This window comes from Stegostoma tigrinum, chromosome 17 (genome assembly GCF_030684315.1).
Source record: "Stegostoma tigrinum isolate sSteTig4 chromosome 17, sSteTig4.hap1, whole genome shotgun sequence".
In the NCBI taxonomy this organism is placed as follows: Eukaryota; Metazoa; Chordata; class Chondrichthyes; order Orectolobiformes; family Stegostomatidae; genus Stegostoma; species Stegostoma tigrinum.
In genome coordinates this window covers 29,926,950-29,946,185 of record NC_081370.1, presented here as the reverse complement: position 1 = coordinate 29,946,185, position 19,236 = coordinate 29,926,950, and the positions used below count along the sequence as shown (strand labels likewise).

The 19,236-nt window shown below is 42.3% G+C and overlaps 1 protein-coding gene across 8 annotated transcripts in view; it reads right to left on the bottom strand.

Moving 5' to 3' along the window:
• Positions 1-14,395: 14,395 nt before the first annotated feature.
• Positions 14,396-19,236, bottom strand: part of lmo1 (LIM domain only 1) — a 48,909-nt gene continuing 44,068 nt past the window's right edge. For all 8 annotated transcript variants that reach the window (XM_048545852.1, XM_059652044.1, XM_048545853.2 and 5 more), the window contains 2 exons: positions 17,376-17,501; positions 14,396-14,814 (listed from right to left, as the gene is read on the bottom strand). In XM_048545852.1, the coding sequence (XP_048401809.1) occupies positions 14,709-14,814; positions 17,376-17,501 (232 nt within the window). In that variant the 3' untranslated portion in view covers positions 14,396-14,708. The remainder of the gene's footprint in view (positions 14,815-17,375; positions 17,502-19,236) is intronic.

Below are 19,236 nucleotides of genomic sequence, written 5' to 3'. Positions count from 1 at the left end.
AAAAATGAAATTCTTATTCCAAAAAAATTGAAATGAGAATTCCAGAACTCGTTGAACATCATGCCTCCTGATGCTGCTACCTTTTATCCTAACTAGTTGCTTGTTGAAAGTGCTATGTGCTATTGAAGTACGATGGCACATCAATGCATCCTCATCTTTTATGAATAGGCCATTTTAGCAAATGTTGAGGCTTTTGTTATGTGACTATGAGTCATTAATGACTGATTAATGGGTAGACTACAGGACAAAAGAACTCAAGGTCACCTTAGATCATTGGGAATGCACTGAATGCTTCCTCTTACAGCAGGAATGTAATAGCACACAAATGAATGGTAGAAAATCCATACAAGAATAAAACATGCTCTCTAACCATGATGGATGTCTGCATAAAGGGGTAATGTGGACTGAAGGTGAAAGTATGCAAGGATACAACTTTTTATTGTAAATTTGACAAAATAAAAACATGAAATGGTAAATGAAGCAGGATCTTTAAAGATGAAAGTATAGCTTAATATTTTGAGTGAAATGAAATATCAGCATTGAAAGATCCCTGTGAAATGTAAACTACAATTTCTTATTTTAGGTGATGACAGATCTGTTTATTTCCAGCAATTTCTACAAACATATCTGTCCTTTAATTTTTCTCTTGACATCTTCCATACTTCTCAATCCAAGTGCAAACAGGGAAAACTGGAAACATTCTTCAACCAGCAGCAAGGGTGCAGTGGTGAGAAGAACCAGTTTCAGGCCATTATCCTTCCAGCAGAGCCAGAGAAAAACAGCCTACAGGTTTCTAGAGCAAAGGGTTCGGGCAAAAGAACAAATTAGAAAGTCTTAATCAGGCTGAACTTCATCAAATAACAAAAAGGATGATGCAAGCTAAAAGAGATGCTAATGTTACAAATAAAAGAAAAGATGAGTCTGGAGGTATAAATAGCTACAGCATGCACGCGAGCGAGAGAGCACAGATTTGGTGACAATAAGGACTGCAGATGTTAGAAGCCAGAGTCTACAGGTGCAAGGCTGGAAAAGCACAGCAGGTCAGATAGCATCCGAGAGCAGATAAGTCAAAGTTTTGGGACAAAACCCTTCATCAGGGCTAGGAGAGCCCAGAAATGAGTAGAAAGAAGGCGTAGGGCTGGGGGAGGAATAGGAGAGGTGGTGATAGGCAGATGCAGGTCGGGGGTTATTGTAATTAGCCCCTCAGAAGGGTGGAGCAGATAGAGAGTGGGAAGATGGACAGGTTAGGTCAGGACAGGAGGGGGAGGGCTGGACATAGAATAAGGCTGGGGTGGAGGGATTTCTGAATCTGAAGTCATTGTTAAGGCCATTGGGCTGTAAGCTCCCAGGGCAAAATATTAGGTGCTGTTCCTCCAGTTTACATTTGGCCTCACTCTGACAGTGGAGGTGGCCAAGGATGGGCATGTTATTGGGGAGTGGGGGGAGGAATTAAAAATGGACAGCAACTGGAAGGTCAGGTTGGTTGGTGCATGCAGAGTGCAGAAGCTCCACAAACCAGTCTGAGTCTGCATTTGGCCTCCCTGATGTAGAGGAGACCACATTGGGAGCAATGGGTGTAGTACATAAAGTTGGGTGAGGTGCAGGTAAATCTCTGGTGGATCATGGAGGATTGTTTGGAGCCTTACATGGAGCTGAGCAGGGAGGTATGGACGCAGGGGATGCAGGGAAAGGTCGTGGGTGTGGTGGAGAAATTGGGGAGTGTAGAGTAGATGAGTGTCATGGGATGAATGGTCCCTGCAGAAAGCAGATAGGATTGGGAAGGGAAATTTTGTTTTGGTGGTGGGGTTTGATTGTAGGTGGCAGAAATGTTAGGATGTGCTGGATCTGGAGGTTGGTAGGGTGGTAGATGGAGACTAAGGGGACTCTATGCTTCTTGTTGTTTAGGAGAAGGGGGTTTGGGGGCAGAAGTGCAGTAAATGAAACAAACGCAGTTGAGGTCATCCTTAATTGCAGAGGAGGGGAAATTACTGTCCCTGAAGTAGGAGGATATCTGGGATGTTTTGGAGTGGAATACCTCATCCTGGGAGCAGATCTGGGAGAGATGGAGGAATTAAGAGTTTGGAATAGCATTTTTGCAGGAGGATGGGAGAGTGTAGTAGGTGTAGTCAAGGTAGTTGTGAGAGTCAGTGGGTTTGAAATGGGTGTCAGTGGTGAGTCTGTTTTTGGAGATGAGGCGGAGGGGTCTGGGAAGTGGAGGGAGGTGTCAGAAATAGTCCAGGTGAATTTGAGGGAGGTTGAAAAGTATTGGAAAAGTTGATGAACTACTTGAGCTCCTTGTGGTCATTAACATAAATGGAGGAAAAGGTGAGGGATAGTGGTGTAGTCGCAGAAGAGGGGTTGTTCCACAAATCCTGCAAAGGGATACACATAGCTAGGGCCCATGCAGGTGTCCACCCCTTTGGTTTGGATGAAGTGGGAGGAAGCGAAGGAGAAATTGAGTGAGGACCAGTTCAGACAAGCAAATGAATTTTGGTAGAGGGGACTGGTTGGACCTATGGGAAAGTAAGAAGCAGAAGACTTTTAAGTCTTCTGTATGGGGGATGCAGATGAACAGGAACTAAGTGTCCATAGTGAAGATGGGGTATTGGGGGTCAGGGAATTGAAAGCTTTGGGAGAGTTGTAGGGCATGGTTTGTGTCACAGACACAGGTGGGGATTTCCTGGACCCAAAGGGGAAAGAATAGAGTTGACTTAGAAGGAGATGAGGCAGTGTTAAGGAGCCGGCAGAGACAATGAGTTAACTGGCACACTCAGGTTTGTGGATTTTGGGTCGGAGATAGTTCCCCAATGCCACGCTACCCATTTGTCAAAGTTGGAGACTGTGGTTATCTGAAATTGTTGAACTCTACTAAATCTAAAGTACAAATTCAACAGTCTTTACCATTATTTTTCCACTTAAACAATGAAGGACTGGAATGTTAATTTTGAACTTGATTTTACTAACTTTCTTTCTCTTGGTTACTACTTGAACTTAAGATTTTGTTCCAAGGTACTTTTGTACTAAAACAGCACCACGTGTGGTGACATTGTACACTTCACGTACTCCTGCAGTTGAGCACACATGACAATAAAGCTTAAGTCATAAATCAATTAAATCAAAAAGTTACCATTGCTTCAAACTTCCCTTGAGCCTCAGGTTGAGGCCAGAGACATCAGGATGTATACAAGGTGGGGAATTAAGATGCATATTTACTTCTGGTCAAGTTACAGGTTATGAAACAAGAATTTATTAATAAAAGTAAGCTGTCATTTGTCCCGGAGACTGCAAAATAGTTGATTTTCTTTTTAATTGAAGTTATCCATGCAGGTATTTTGCACTTGGGACTACTACGGTAGCTTTATCACATTCTCAGTTACTTACTACCTCCACACACCCTTCTCAATCACAATGGTCATCTTGCCTAGTTATGACAATCTAAATTTGGGGCTTGGGTCAAATATGGAGAGCATAAAGCGTCTGCAGGCCTCAGTCCTGCTTTTTAAAAAAAAAATAAACTGCCTAGCTCTTAGATCTCAACAGGTGCCTAGTTTACCTCACTGTAAAACACCTAATTGCACAACACTATTGTCACCGATTCTACATCTCAAGTATTCTGTCACTGATGCCAGTTTAGTCTTTTCCTCATCAGTTTTCTTTTTGCAGATGACTGCCTTGATTGCACTGAAGAAAAATTGAATCAGAATGGCAGCCAAACTGATTGAAAAGAGCAGCATGCCCCATCAGGTCTCTTCAAACGAGCAAAACATTCACCAGCAGTACAGGAATCCAGTAAATTACACTTTGTATGTGCATATAGCTCTCCCAAATCAGCAACCACAGCATCTTGTATTTATATTGCACTAGTAATGCAGTAAAACATCCTAATGTCCTTCATTTGAGCTTAATCAAACTTGAAGCCTGTACCCTGGGTCTCCCTCAATTAACCATAGTAAAATTGCCAGTATAATAGTAGCAGGAGGGAGGGGGTGGGGGGAAAACGTGATCTCAGTGCACTTGAACTCCACATTTTTCTTTCAATCTTACAACAGATTGACTTTGGATAACTTCAATTAAAAAGAAAATCAACTATTTTGCAGTCTCCGGGACAAATGACAGCCTACTTTATTAATAAATTCTTGTTTCATAACCTGTAACTTGACCAGAAGTAAATATGCTGAACTTTGTGCTCAAGGCAGAAAAACAAATCACACAGCAAGGATCACTGGGCGTGATCTAAGTAGTATTTTTGAACATAGAAGTCAGACCAGCCAGATTAACACAAGAATAATAATGGTCAGATTCTAGACAGGATCTTGGTGTGTAAGGGCTTTTCCTTGAGTTATGCAGGAGTAAAATGACAACACACCAAGGTCATACTTGTATACCATGTGATTGAATTACATTCTACTTACTCCCTCTACACACCCTTCTCAATCACAGTGGTCTTCTTGCCTAGCTGTGACAATCTAAATTTGGTGTGTAAGATCCTTGAAGGCATCAGGACAGGTTGATCAGGTGGGTAAGGTATATGGGACATTTGCCTTTATTAGTCCAAGGTATTGAATAGAAGAGCAAACAGGTTATAATGGAGCTCTATGTAATGTCAGACCATTGCTGGAGTTCTATGGCAGTTTTGATTACCACATCCTATTGGAGGGATGTGATTGTACTTGAGGGTGCAAAGGACTTCACCAGGATGTTGTATGGACAGGAGCATTTCAGCTGAGACACACATAGTCAGAGTAGTTTTCTTTAGAGTAGAGAAGACTGAGGGGGTTCTGATTGAGATGTAAAAAGGTGAGGGATAGTGATTCGTTAAATAGAGAAACATCTCCAAGGAGTCAAGAATCAGGGGAAGAGGAGTCTAAGAAACGTGGTTTAAAGGAAAAATTGTATTTGCCCAGATGGTGGTGAGCACTGGCCAGGAACTGTTAAGACAGTTTTTGACCTATTTGGATGAGCTTTTGAAATAGCCTATAGCCTTGGATGCTATGGTAAGTGCTGAAAAGTGGGATGAGATTACAATGCTGCTTGTTGACTGCCATGAAAAAAAAGGTGGTCAAAACATCCTTCTTCTATGCTGCATAAACTGACCAATTATATCCAGCTCGCCAATCATACAGGGCACTTAACACTTCAAAATCAGTAATAGTATGAACTTACAGTAATTAACCACTAATCATATCTTACTAATGTCATCTCGGTATCTGGCAGAGAGTAGGGAAAATAATATTGTTGTAAATGATCAGTCATAATCTAGAAGGGCACAGCAAACTCAATGGGCTGAATGGCCTTTTCTCTTCAAACAAGTTACCTGTAATAAGTCACGGTAATTTCACTGAGATGAGTTAATGAGAATCAGAAGCATCAGAATCTGGAACACATTTTCATATTAGAATTAAATCCGAATATCCTGTAGTACTAAACCAGGCTTACAGGTAACGAAGTGCCATATGTCTGGGGATTATAGATGGGGACTGAATATCAACCTATTTAAGTAACATTTGGCACTCAAAAATCAGCATGTTTAGAAATGTTTTCCCAACACATGCAATTCAGGAATAGTAAAACACCGTGTTATGTCGTAGTAATCAGCCAGTGCCTTAATTTAGTTAAAATTTGGCAAAATATCTTCAGCAGGTACAGGTGAACAAGAGACCTCAAACTTGTAACAATTATACTATGGGCAAGGCACAAAAGAAACATTAACATTGACAACAGCTAATTTTTTTGAAAGACTCAGTCAGATGTGCTGCACTGTAACAGACCCTTTGGTCCACTGGCCTGTGCTGACCAGATATCCTAAATAGATCTAGCCCCATTTACCAGCATTTGACCTATATCCCACTCAACGCTTCATATACACATCTAGTTGACTTTCAAATGTTGTAATTGTACCTGCCTCCACCACTTCCATTGGCAGCTCATTCCATACATGCACCACCCTCTGCATGAAAAAGTTGCCCCATAGGTCCCTTTTACATCTTTCCCCCCCTCAACTTAAACCTTGCCCTCTAGTTTTGGACTCACTGACCCCAGGGAAAAGACTGTCTATTTACCCTATCCACACCCCTTGAGATTTTAAACCTCTACAAAGGTCACCCCTCAGCCTCCAACAGTCCAAGGACAATAACCCCAGTCTATTCAGATTCTCCATACAGCTCAAAACTTACAACCATGGCAATATCCTCAAATCTTTACTGAACCCTTTCAAGTTTCGTAACATCTTTCGTACAGCAGAAAGACCAGAATTAGTTTTCAAAAGTCACTTAAACAGTGTCCTGTACATCATTTCTCAATTCCTACACTCAAGGCACTGACCGATAAAGGCAAGCATACCATCACTATCCTATCTACTTGTGACTCTACTTTCAAGGAACCATGAACCTGCATGTCAAGATCCTTCTTCAGCAACACTCTCCAGGACCTTACCATTAAGTGTCTAAGCCCTGCCCTGATTTGCCTTTCCAAAATGTAAAACCTCATTTATCTAAAATGACTCCATCTGCCAATCCTCAGTCCATTAGCCTCTGATCAAGATTCTTCCATTGTACTGAGATAACCTTCTTCGCTGTCCACTACACTACCTCCTACGGTCACATCGAAATCATTTAAGTGACAAAAAAAAATGGACCTAGCATTGATGCTGTAGCACACTGCTAGTCACAGACCTCCAGTCTGTAAAGCAAGCCTCCACCATCACCCAGTCTTCTACCTTGGAGCCGGTTCTGTACCTAAATGACTGTTCTCCCTGTATTAGTGGTGTAGTGGTATTCTCACTGGATTGTTAATCCAGAGGCCCAGGTAATGTTCTAGGGACTCTAATTCAAATCCCACCATGGCAGATGGTGGGATTTGAATTAGATAGTAAGAGTCTGAGGACCACGAATTGTTGGAAAAACCCATTTGGATTCATTAATGCCCTTTAAAAGGGAAGGAAACTGCCATCCTTACATGGTCTGGCCTACATGTGACTCTAGGCCCACACAAATGTGGTCAACTTAAATGCCCTCTGGGCAATAAATACTGGCCTAGTCAGCAATACCCACATCCCATGAATGAAAAAAAATTCCATGTGATCTAACCTCGTTAACCAATTTACCACAAAGGCCGTTGGCCGTTTGTATAATTTCTACAAACTCTGCTTTTTAGGAAAGAAAGTTTGAAACTATACTAAAGCTTTGTAAATGGTATTTAGAACATAGATAGAACATAGAACAGTACAGCACAGAACAGGCCCTTCAGCCCACAATGTTGTGCCGACCATTGATCCTCATGTATGCACCCTCAAATTTCTGTGACCATATACATGTCCAGCAGTCTCTTAAATGACCCCAATGACCTTGCTTCCACAACTGCTGCTGGCAACGCATTCCATGCTCCCACAACTCTCTGCGTAAAGAACCTGCCTCTGACATCCCCTCTATACTTTCCTCCAAACAGCTTAAAACTATGACCCCTCAATAGGGGTCAGCCTCAATAGATAAGGAATGCTGAAAGAATTACTCCATGTCAAATTCATTGTTATAGTATACTTTCAGGAGCAAAACAGAACATACTGGAAGTTCATTTCCAGTCAGGAGTTCATCAAATTTGGTTCTATTGTTAAGCAGGAAGTGTCTTTCTTTCTACAAAAGATCTTGGTCGTTAATAAACATTTTACAAATATCCACCGTAAATTTGTAAAAGTGAGTAAACACATTGAGTATCTCTGATAGCAGTTAAAGATTAATGGAATTTTTAAAATGTTCTAACCAAGAGCATGAATTTGGAATTCATTTCAAAGCTGTGGCAAATGGAATTCAACTCTATTAGACTGAAGATATAGAAGCCAAATTACTGCGTACAACTCCATCGATTAGCAGTCAGAACCAGGGTAACAGCACTTTCACACTACACAGCATGTAGTGTCAGCTTATCACCAGTGCAAATGGATACTTCCGAACCTGACAGCACTCAAGTTAGAGAAGCCTAAATTATGAACATTTACTCAATGCTGCTTTGGAACTTGTCAGTCAATCATTAAAACAATGGAGAAATGCACACATTAAGAATTAGTTTAGCAGGTGACCAAAAAGCAATTGCATCAGTTGCATAAGAATGCTTTAACTTTTTTGCCCATTCATGAGTCAACCTCAAAAGCAGTGTCATTGAGGAAGCAGATTAGAGATATGTTTAAACTGGCCTATTGTCCAGTTAATTTTGATCATTTATTGTCTTTTTTCAAACTAAAGTGGTATAAATTCAAGTTTTTTTCATTTACCAGATAGCTTTGAACAGGCTTCTAATTCTGATGCCAATGAAAAGATTAGTGTGTAGTTCAGTAAAATATTTACTGAATATTATACACATAGCTGACTTGTAATAGGCCTCCATGCAGCAAAAATCAGTAAAACAGTTTACTCCGCTCAAATGTATGAGGAGCAATATTTACAAAGATCACAGTACCATTAAAAAAAAATCATTGGGAAAGGCATTAATTCTTTTGTATACATTCAGGGTCATCTTCCATAAAAGATCAATTTAGACAGTTCTTGATTAGTAAGGGCATCAAGGGTTATGGGGGAGGAGATTCAGAAACATTAGCCATGATTGAATGCTGCAGCTGACAATATACCATGGGCTTAAGACCATACAACATTGAAGAATTTAGTTGTAAAGTGCAAGGGGAAAATGTTAATTTTGGATTTGCATGTGAGGGGAACACATTTCTAACCACATTGGCCTGAGTGCCAAATGTATTTTAAGAGAGTGTAGATTGGTATTGAGCAAACTATCTGCATTGGCAAAGATAGTGATAATGGGAACTGCAGATGCTGGAGAATCGAAGACAACAAAATGTGCAGCTGGACGAACACAGCAGGCCCAGCAGCATCTCAGGAGCACAAAAGCTGACGTTTCGGACCTAGACCCTTCATCAGAGAGGGGGCTGGGGTGAGGGTTCCGGAATAAATAGGGAGAGCGCGGGAGGCGAACTGAAGATGGAGAGAAAAGATGATAGGTGGAGAGGAGAGTATAGGTGGGGAGGTAGGGAGGGGACAGGTCAAGGAGGCGGGATGAGATTAGTAGGTAGGAAATGGAGGTGCGGCTTGGGATGGGAGGAAGAACAGGTTAGAGAGGCAGAGACAGGCTGGACTGATTTTGGGATGCAGTGGGGGGAGGGGAAGAGCTGGGCTGGTTGTGTGGCGGGGGGGGGGAGGAAGGGGATGAACTGGGCTGGTTTTGGAATGCGGTGGGGGAAGGGGAGATTTTGAAGCTGGTGAAGTCCACATTGATACCATTGGGCTGCAGGGTTCCCAAGCGGAATATGAGTTGCTGTTCCTGCAACCTTCGGGTGGCATCATTGTGGCACTGCGGGAGGCCCATGATGGGCATGCCATCGAAAGAATGGGAGGGGGAGTAGAAATGGTTCGTGACTGGGAGGTGCAGTTGTTTATTGCGAACCAAGCGGAGGGGTTCTGCAAAGCGGTCCCTGAGCCTCCGCTTGGTTTCCCCAGTGTAGAGGAAGCCACACAGGGTACAATGGATACAGTATACCACATTGGCAGATGTGCAGGTGAACCTCTGCTTAATATGGAAAGTCATCTTGGGGCCTGGGATAGGGGTGAGGGAGGTGGCAGGTGTAGCACTTCCTGTGGTGGCAGGGGAAGGTGCCGGGTGTGGTGGGGTTCGAGGGCAGTGTGGAGCGAACAAGGGAGTCACGGAGAGAGTGGTCTCTCCGGAAGGCAGACAAGGGTGGGGATGGAAAAATGTCTTGGGTGGTGGGGGTTGGATTGTAGATGGCGGAAGTGTCGGAGGATGATGAGAGCTCCTCTGGGGAGCAAGAGGCGGCGCCGGTACAGTCATCAATGTAACGGAGGAAGAGGTGGGGTTTGGCGCCTGTGTAGGTGCGGAAGAGGGACTGTTCCACATAACCTACAGAGAGGCAGGCATAGCTGGGGCCCATGCGGGTGCCCATGGCCACCCCCTTAGTCTGTAGGAAGTGGGAGAAATCAAAAGAGAAGTTGTTGAGGGTGAGGGAGAGGGCGAGTTCGGCTAGGCGGATGAGGGTGTCGGTGGAGGGGGACTGGAAGAAGCGGAGGGCCTTGAGGCCATCTGCATGCTGAATACAGGTGTATAGGGACTGGACGTCCATGGTGAAAATGAGGTGTTGGGGGCCAAGGAATTGGAAGTTCTGGAGGAGGTGGAGGGCGTGGGTGGTGTCACGGATGTAGGTAGGGAGCTCCTGGACCAAAGGGGAGAAAATGGAGTCCACCTATCTGGATCTGGAGTCTGGACTTCCTACAGACTAAGGGGGTGGCCACGGGCACCCGCATGGGCCCCAGCTATGCCTGCCTCTCTGTAGGTTACGTGGAACAGTCCCTCTTCCGCACCTACACAGGCGCCAAACCCCATCTCTTCCTCCGTTACGTTGATGACTGTATCGGCGCCGCCTCTTGCTCCCCAGAGGAGCTCTCATCATCCTCCGACACTTCCGCCATCTACAATCCAACCCCCACCACCCAAGACATTTTTCCATCCCCACCCTTGTCTGCCTTCCAGAGAGACCACTCTCTCTGTGACTCCCTTGTTCGCTCCATACTGCCCTCCAACCCCACCACACCCGGCACCTTCCCCTGCAACCACAGGAAGTGCTACACTTGCCACCTCCCTCACCCCTATCCCAGGCCCCAAGATGACTTTCCATATTAAGCAGAGGTTCACCTGCACATCTGCCAATGTGGTATACTGTATCCACTGTACCCTGTGTGGCTTCCTCTACATTGGGGAAACCAAGCAGAGGCTCAGGGACCACTTTGCAGAACACCTCCGCTTGGTTCGCAATAAACAACTGCACCTCCCAGTCATGAACCATTTCCACTACCCCTCCCATTCTTTAGATGGCATGTCCATCATGGGCCTCCCGCAGTGCCACAATGATGCAACCCAAAGGTTGCAGGAACAGCAACTCATATTCCACTTCGGAACCCTGCAGCCCAAATGGTATCAATGTGGACTTCACCAGCTTCAAAATCTCCCCTTCCCCCACCGCATTCCAAAACCAGCCCAGTTCGTCCCCTCTACCCAATGCATCCCAAAACAGCCCAGCCTGTCTCTGCCTCCCTAACCTGTTCTTCCTCTCACCCAGCCCTTCCTCCCACCCCAAGCTGCACCTCCATCTCCTACGTACTAACCTCATCAACCTGTCCATCTTCCCTGGACTGACCTATCCCCCTCCCCACCTATCAGCTTTTCTCTCCATCTTCAGTCCGCCTCCCGTTCTCCCCCTATTTATTCCAGAACCCTCACCCCATCCCCCTCTCTGATGAAGGGTCTAGGCCCGAAATGTCAGCTTTTGTGCTCCTGAGAAGCTGCTGGGCCTGCTGTGTTCATCCAGCCTCACATTTTGTTATCTTGGCAAAGATTGATAGTTCATTAGATTACTCAATGTCAATTTGTTTGTCATCATCTGAATTGCTGGCTGAAACAAATGAGGGTAGCCTAGCAGGAAGGGCAGCATTTCATTTTGCAGCTCAGTATCAACTTCAAGTACTAGATGAGCTATGGAAACCAGATCAGAAGGGATCCTTGGGTGGATTGCTCAGGCAGCGGGGTTTCTTTTAAAGGCTCAAATGAACTAATTTAAAAAGGTTATTCCCCTCAGTCATAAGATGACCATTACAGCAAGACCAATGGTTACCCATCCCTAGTTGACCTTGTGGTGCATGGCAGAGAGTCACCTTGAACTCCTGCTGTGGATGTGGAAATATTTACTGTTGTTTATCCCCACCTCGAGACAGTTATCCAAAAGTGTGTTCCAAATCAGGAAGGCATAGGAGGGGATGTTTGGATGGGGCTGGGAAAACAAACCAGTCCTGTTGGTCTCCTCATATTTCCCTTATTTGCCAAAGTTCAGTTGATTGTGTAAATGCAAATCCTGGAGAAAACTTGTTTGGTAAAATGGAGAGCCAGAGATGGTAGGCAGACTTGAATGCGGTGCTCAGTGGTAAAATTAGCAGTTTTAGCACAGGTTGTGATAGGGCTATTCTTCCCAAAGGGGACTTGGAATTGGTGGGAAACTGGAGGCAAAGTATTTTGACTCAATGTACCAAAAACAAAAATCTGCAACATGGCACTTAGTTTTCACAGGACAGCAGTGAAACAAGGATGACCACACTAGTTTGTGTAGTTCTAAAGAGGCATTCAATTTAGGAGATTTAAAGCCAAGTACTTCTGAGCCGTTTTATGCATTTCCTACATTACAGCACTGTGCTCAGTTTGTACATTGCAAAGTTCCATAAAGAACTAGGAGATAAGTCAAGTTTGTCGGTTAAGGAGATAAATTTCCATGGCACCTTACTCTTCAAACTGTAGAATAGAATCAGTTTGTACAGGAGGATTAAACTGAATTTTATGTACAAGCAGCTATTGATAGGAAAACCCATTAGGACTTCGACTTCAAAACTCAGGCTTTTGTTTACCTTACTTAATTCCTTAAGAACCAGCATTTATATACAGCTAATTTGAACAGACCTGCCCAAAATCAACACTATACTCAGATGTATATAAAAGGAGGAAGAAAGATGCTTCAAAGGGCATGCAGAAGCTGGGAAATTGCAAACAGTGCAACTTGGCTGCACCTCAAAATATGCTGCTGTGGAGCAGTCCAGTTTTCTTTCCATTTGCAAGCAATGTCTGGTGCTGGCTGCTCATTTACAGAGGATTACATATTAGAATTTGTTTTTGGTCATTAAAAATGCTGTCATAAGCACTAATTTTATTGCAAACTTCAGTTCACAAGTCTCCAATCCACTGACTCCTGACAATATAACTACAACCAGTGCAGGTGTTTGTTTCAAGATAATAAAATGTGAGGCTGGATGAACACAGCAGGCCAAGCAGCATCTCAGGAGCACAAAAGCTGACGTTTCGGGCCTAGACCCTTCAGAGAGGAGATGCTGCTTGGCCTGCTGTGTTCATCCAGCCTCACGTTTTATTATCTTGGAATCTCCAGCATCTGCAGTTCCCATTATCTCAGGTGTTTGTTTCAGTGGCTTTGCCTCAAATACAAGGTCAGATCAAACTGCTTAGAGTTTTAGAGGTCAGCACTGAAGCACCCTCCAGAGACACTTTACACCAATTTATATCCCAGGGTTTCCAAAACATGATTAATTCTAAATTTAAAAAGTTAATTTTATTTGAATTCACCACTTGCTTCCCCCAATAGTGTAACATTAACTTGTGAAAATGCAAATTGTGGTGATGGAATTATTGCCCGATGCTTACCAAAGATGTACTTTTAAACTTGAGAGTTAGCTAAGCTTTCCAAGTATAATTGCCTGTTACATAACTATACCAATAACCCTTTATACATAGATTCATGAAAATGTCATTACACAAGTTACAATCAAGTCTACACTCGATTAGAAATATTTTACACAATCAAAAACACTAATGAGCACTTCACTGACTTGTAAAAATATCCAGGGCTCATTGGCACTATAAAGCCAAGTTAACAATCTGATTTCAGTACCACTAGAATGGGGAAAAAAATCAACTCATTACATTTCAACTTCTAATGCCATTGTTTTTGAATCACCGTTCTGCACCAAGGATTCAGACAAATTCATATCTGTGCATGTTCTTTTACTCTGGGATTGTATTCTTGATTCTTCACATTATCATGCAATAGTATAATTAAATATGAATGACACTACATAGGCTGGCAGAAAGATTCTTAAACTGGAGTGGTCAGGTTTGCCCAGCAGAAAGCACAGGCCATTTGGTGAGGGAGGTGGTGTGTACACATTTGCCCATGTCGCCTTCTCAAATTGTGCAAATGCTGCACAGATTAAATGGACCGATTATAATCACTGCCTTCATTTGTTGTACAGTGCAGGAATTGTTCAGTTATCTAGCCTCACCTGACTTAGAGTTTGATCATTCTGCCTTGAAATTTGCAATTAAGCATGGCTGGGGGAACCACTAACATCTAGTCAATGCTAGAAGTATTATTATTCCAAATTCAGATTCTGCCACCTTGTAAAAGACAAGAGAAAGCCAGACAACAGCTAAGTTCTTACATGAAGAACTGCAACCAAATGTAAGGTACCTGCAAATTCACATTTGCAGCGTAAAGCAAAAGCCAAAAGTCTGGCAAAAAAAGTTGTACATATTGCACAAGTGCCACAATCATTACACCCTCAATTGTTGGGACTAGAATTTGATACATGTACCAAATCAGGACAATCGATCAAGGTCTTTAAGAAAATAAATTTCAATGAAAAATTCTAACTTCAATAGCCACCATCTAAAATGCAAACTTTCTAAGATTGATCAATTTTACATCTGAAGTAGTGGTTCATTTCAGTATGTTTGTGGGTGAGAATTAAAAAAGTCGATGTTCACAAGTAGGAACATTTAATTTTCTTTAATGCACACCAGTAATAATAAAATTGCATTACACTTATGTAAAATAAATGTTCCAGTTTATATATACAGAAACACTGTACATACCCTCCCGGACCCAACATCACAAAACATACAGGCAAAGCACTGCCCAGCTAAACAGCACAGCTGTGCATCTAAAATCTTAACTGCTCAGTGTTGGAGAAAGTTACTTTAATCCATTCTGGACTAACTGAAGTGTCACAAGCAAGCTGACAGATGCTTTCCGTTTTTGTTTAAGTGTTGAACATCCCACAACACTTTCGAAGGCCATGGGCAAGTCATTGAACTTGTGATGAGAAACTTCCATTCATTGCCCCTTCTTCATAGTCCATTTGGCAGAGGATCATGTTATTCTTCAGAAAAAATTTGTCACCTACACAAAACCTAAGAGGAAGAGAGAGGTTACAAGTTTGAGGAAGTTTACACAAAGGGTGGTCTCATGCTATTTTTCACAATGTGCTGACCCATGTATGCATCAGTATGAGAATATCCACACAAAGCAAGATGTGGAGTGGTCCTCTAGCATTCTTTCAGCCAAATTACAAACAGGATCTGTTCATTTAGGCATAGAGATTTTTGCTGTATGAAGTTTACTGACACATTTGACAAGGCGATTGCAGATAAAGAACAAAAACAATACAACATAGGAACAGGCCCTTCGACACACCAGCCTGCTCCAAGTCCTTAGACCCATTACTTAGAGGTGCTATCTATTCTTGTTTGCCACCCCTTGACATGCACCTAAAGTGTTGCTATGATGCCTGCTTCCACCATCTCCACTGGCAGAGTTCCAGGCATCTGTCACCCTCTGGAAAATCTCCCCTGCACTTTTCCCCATAAAATACCCCCCTCACCCCACCTTGAAATGGTGCCCGAATTTAATTGACTTTCCACCCTATGCCTTGATAGGGTGGACACTCAGGTGACCCTTCAGCCAACTTTACAGTAACAATCCAAGTTTATCCAACCTCAGAACTCAAAACCCTCCAGATCAAGTAACATCCTTGCAAAATCATCTCAGCACCTTCTCCAAAGCATCCATGTCCTTCTGGTAGTGTGGCAACCAGAACCACATGCAGGATTCCAAATGTGACATGAGTGTACAAGTCCCTACAGTGTGGAAACAGACTATTTAGCCCAACAAAGTCCACACTGCCATACCAGAAGAGCATCCCAGACAGATGCCATTTCCCATGTCTATCTCACCCAACCTAAACATTGCTGGACACAATGGGCAATTTAGCATGGCTAATCCACCCATCCTGCGCATCTTTGACGGAGGAATGAAACCCAGACATTGTGCGAGGCCTCGCACATTCTCCCAAACTAAAGCTTGATATAGCTACAAAACCTTGCCAACTCATTTGATGCCTTGGCTGATGAAGGTAAGTGTGTTGTATGCCTTCTTGACCACCTTATCCACGTGCAGTGCTGCTTTCCAGGGATCTGTGGACCAGATTTCTGTCATGCTCCTCAGGTCATTTATTGTACAACTGGTACCTGAAATTTTATATTCCAAAATGCAACACCTCATGGCCAGATTAAACTCCATTTGCCATTTCTCTGCCCAAGTCTGTAATCTTTATCTCACTGTATCCTTTGACAATCCTCACTCTGCAACACTGCCAATTTTGGAGTCATCTACAAATGAAAATAAGACAACCCATATTTCCCTGCAGATCATTTACATTAAAAAAGGCCCCAGCAGCAATCCTATGGAACACCACTAGTTACTGATCTCCATTCTGATAAGCACCCTTTGACCATGACAACAACCAAGCCAGCACTATCCAGATTCTACAATACTCTTTGTATCAGCCTGCTGAGGTACCTTGTCAAATGCCTTGCTAACGTCTATGTAGACAACATCCACCACCTTTCCCTCATTGTCACATCAACAAAAAGGTGATGAGACAAGAGTTCCTCACAAACCCAAGTTGTATATTAGGAAACAATAGTTACATCATTGATTCGGATTACATCCTGGATGGAGTTCAGATCTCATTTTGACAGTTTGAATTGGACAATTGTGTCATCGAATGATGCAGCTAACAATAATGACTGCAAAAAAAAGCTCCAACTGATTCAGGTTAAGAAATCTTTTTCGTACAAAACTTAAGTCTTCAATTTCAGGTTCCATTTCAACAGTTCATCTTTAACTGTTTTCAGCTCAGTTGCACCAAACCAAGTTCCCGTTGATTCAAAGCCGATCACCAGTTGCACCACTTAAAATGGACAATACACAATGCATACTTCATTGTGGTTATTATGCTTAAGCACTGGTATGGCAATCAGCAACATTCAACTACTTATACCCAGAAATAGTTGCTGCATCAGAAAACAAGGAAGATGTCCTTCCAGTCACAGTAAGGGTCATGAATTGTTTGTTTTCCTTTCATAGTTACATGTTAACCAGTTGCCCCAGTCAATCCCAAGGAGATCTGGTGTCAATTTCCTAATCAGTCATGATAAGCACTTCCTTCCTACAGTCATGCCAACAGGTTGGACAATAAGCATCATGTCGACAAACAGGGATGCAATTTTCTATGCCAAAATAATCCTTTAAATATTTCTCAAAACATAAATCAAAATCTAAAAAGCATACTCAACTCCAAGGTACATTCAGCCTCTAAAAAAGATGTCTTATAAAGAAAATTTGGCTCTCCATTTCAGAACTCAATTAACAAACAATATGCCATATTTACCCAAGCAAATTTAAAAGTTAGTAGGTATCTTTAAATGTTCTCGGCATATTGAAGTAAAGCCATATTACAAAAAACGTTAAATGGGCACTTCCAATGTAGGTTTAAAAAACAACCAGGCAATTATCCATTTATTAGGAGGCCAAGTGGTGCCACAAGACTCAAGATTTTTGAGTTAATCCTAAGACTACTTTGCCCAACGGCCTAGCGGATCAACCTAATTCTCTGCCTTCCCCAGCTTACCTCTGATTACAGAGCTGACAGGCAAAACAGTCCAAGTGGTAGACATTTTCACGGGCCCTCATCACCATCTCAAAGGCAGGGATCAGTTTACTGCATGCTGCACAATTTCCTGTGGTACCAAAAAGCCTGGACGAAAATGGGGAAAAAAGGATTGGATAAGCTCAGCACAAGCCATTTGAAGAACAGCAGCACAGTATAAGCTTTGCCAGATCCATTTACCTTCTTAGGTTACATCGTTTGTAATACAAAATCCTGGGATTGGTTTGAAAGCTCAAACTAGGACAAATAATCCTTATTTTACATACATGCACACTTCACTTCAGGATTGGTAGGTTAACTCTCAGCCACTTTAGCAGATTGGCAACACATCCACAATAAATGAACTGTTATACATTCAAGCTGCCTAAAGACCTGCATTGTTGACTAGATGCTGTGCGAGTACAGAACTAAAGAGTCACATTGATGTTTGTCTGCAGCAGCCAGCGTCTATTCAGCTAGGCAGAAAAGATGCCGTATCATTGAACCCGTGAAAACAGTTTTGACCCCAACTAAATTATCCCTCAAAATATTTCAGCTATTCATAGTCTTAGGTACTCTCAAATAGTAAGGTTGTTATCAGCTACATTTATGTACACAATGGAAAGCAACTACACTTTTATTGAAATGAAACTGGCAAAGGCATTTAATGGCCCAGTCTACATGCATGCTGATGTAGAATTTGATTACTGTATCTTGTCCATCACTTTGGGGTGCTGTAGGTTTCTCAAACTCCTTTGAGTGACAGAACATGCCTGTCATTAAAGTAAAAGAGAATCAATTTCCATTTTCTACCTCTAATTATGTAACATTTTAGATAATTACAGCCTGTAAATAGGATCAGATACTAATAACACACACCAGTCTGAAAGCAGAGAATGTAAACTACACACTGTCTACACTGCTTATTACATGGCAAGACAATAAATCTAACTCCATTTGGATTTAATGATGTGCAAAGTAGATTCAACACATCCATTTCAAGTCACCAATTCAATAGGCTCTGAATTCTGGAGTCAAGGGGTTGATTCAGATTTTTAATGTTCTAAAACAAAATTGGCAGTTTTCAAAAGACTGTGTAGAAGTCACTTTCTGGATTTGGAACATTGATCACAAAGTAAACCTCACAGTTTGGCCCATAAAGATTTGTCTGACAAATGAATATTCAGAAAGGCACCTCCAAGCACACTGGCTTCTGAGAACTCATCAACATGTTCAAATTTGCATTTGTCACCTTTAATCAGGTGAATTTAAGTTTACATTTCAACAATGTAGTAAATAAAACATCCCAACATTATTCTATTTTCCCATTCATCTGCAATGGAACCAAATCTCCAGCTTCAATATTGTACCAATGTGCCTGTTTCTTCCCTTTACCCCAGGGAGGGTCATCTGAGTCAGCTTCCAGTTTCAGATCATTGGATATTTACTGTCCAGTCTCCTGAAAATTTTAGTTACTTTACCACATCCTTCCCCATACTGCCTCAAATAACTGAAAACTGATTCAGTGTCAAAAAAAGTTGCATCTTAAAACTACACAATCCATATCCATTCCATAAAGACCAGCAAATCAATACAATAAAAAATTTTGCCACCCAAAATTCTGGTAGAAACCATTTCACATGTATACCCCAATAAAAGCAACGGCTATAAATGTAGGTGAGTACAGCCAGCCAGACATTCAGATGTTACAGCACAAAATTAAGTCTGACAAGTTAGCTAGCATAAATCAATGGTAGCTTAGACTATTCTATTCCCTTGGCTATGCAAAGAAAGTCCCTTCTTTGGAGGCTGCCTGACCATGTATTTACAGCATTTTGCTTAA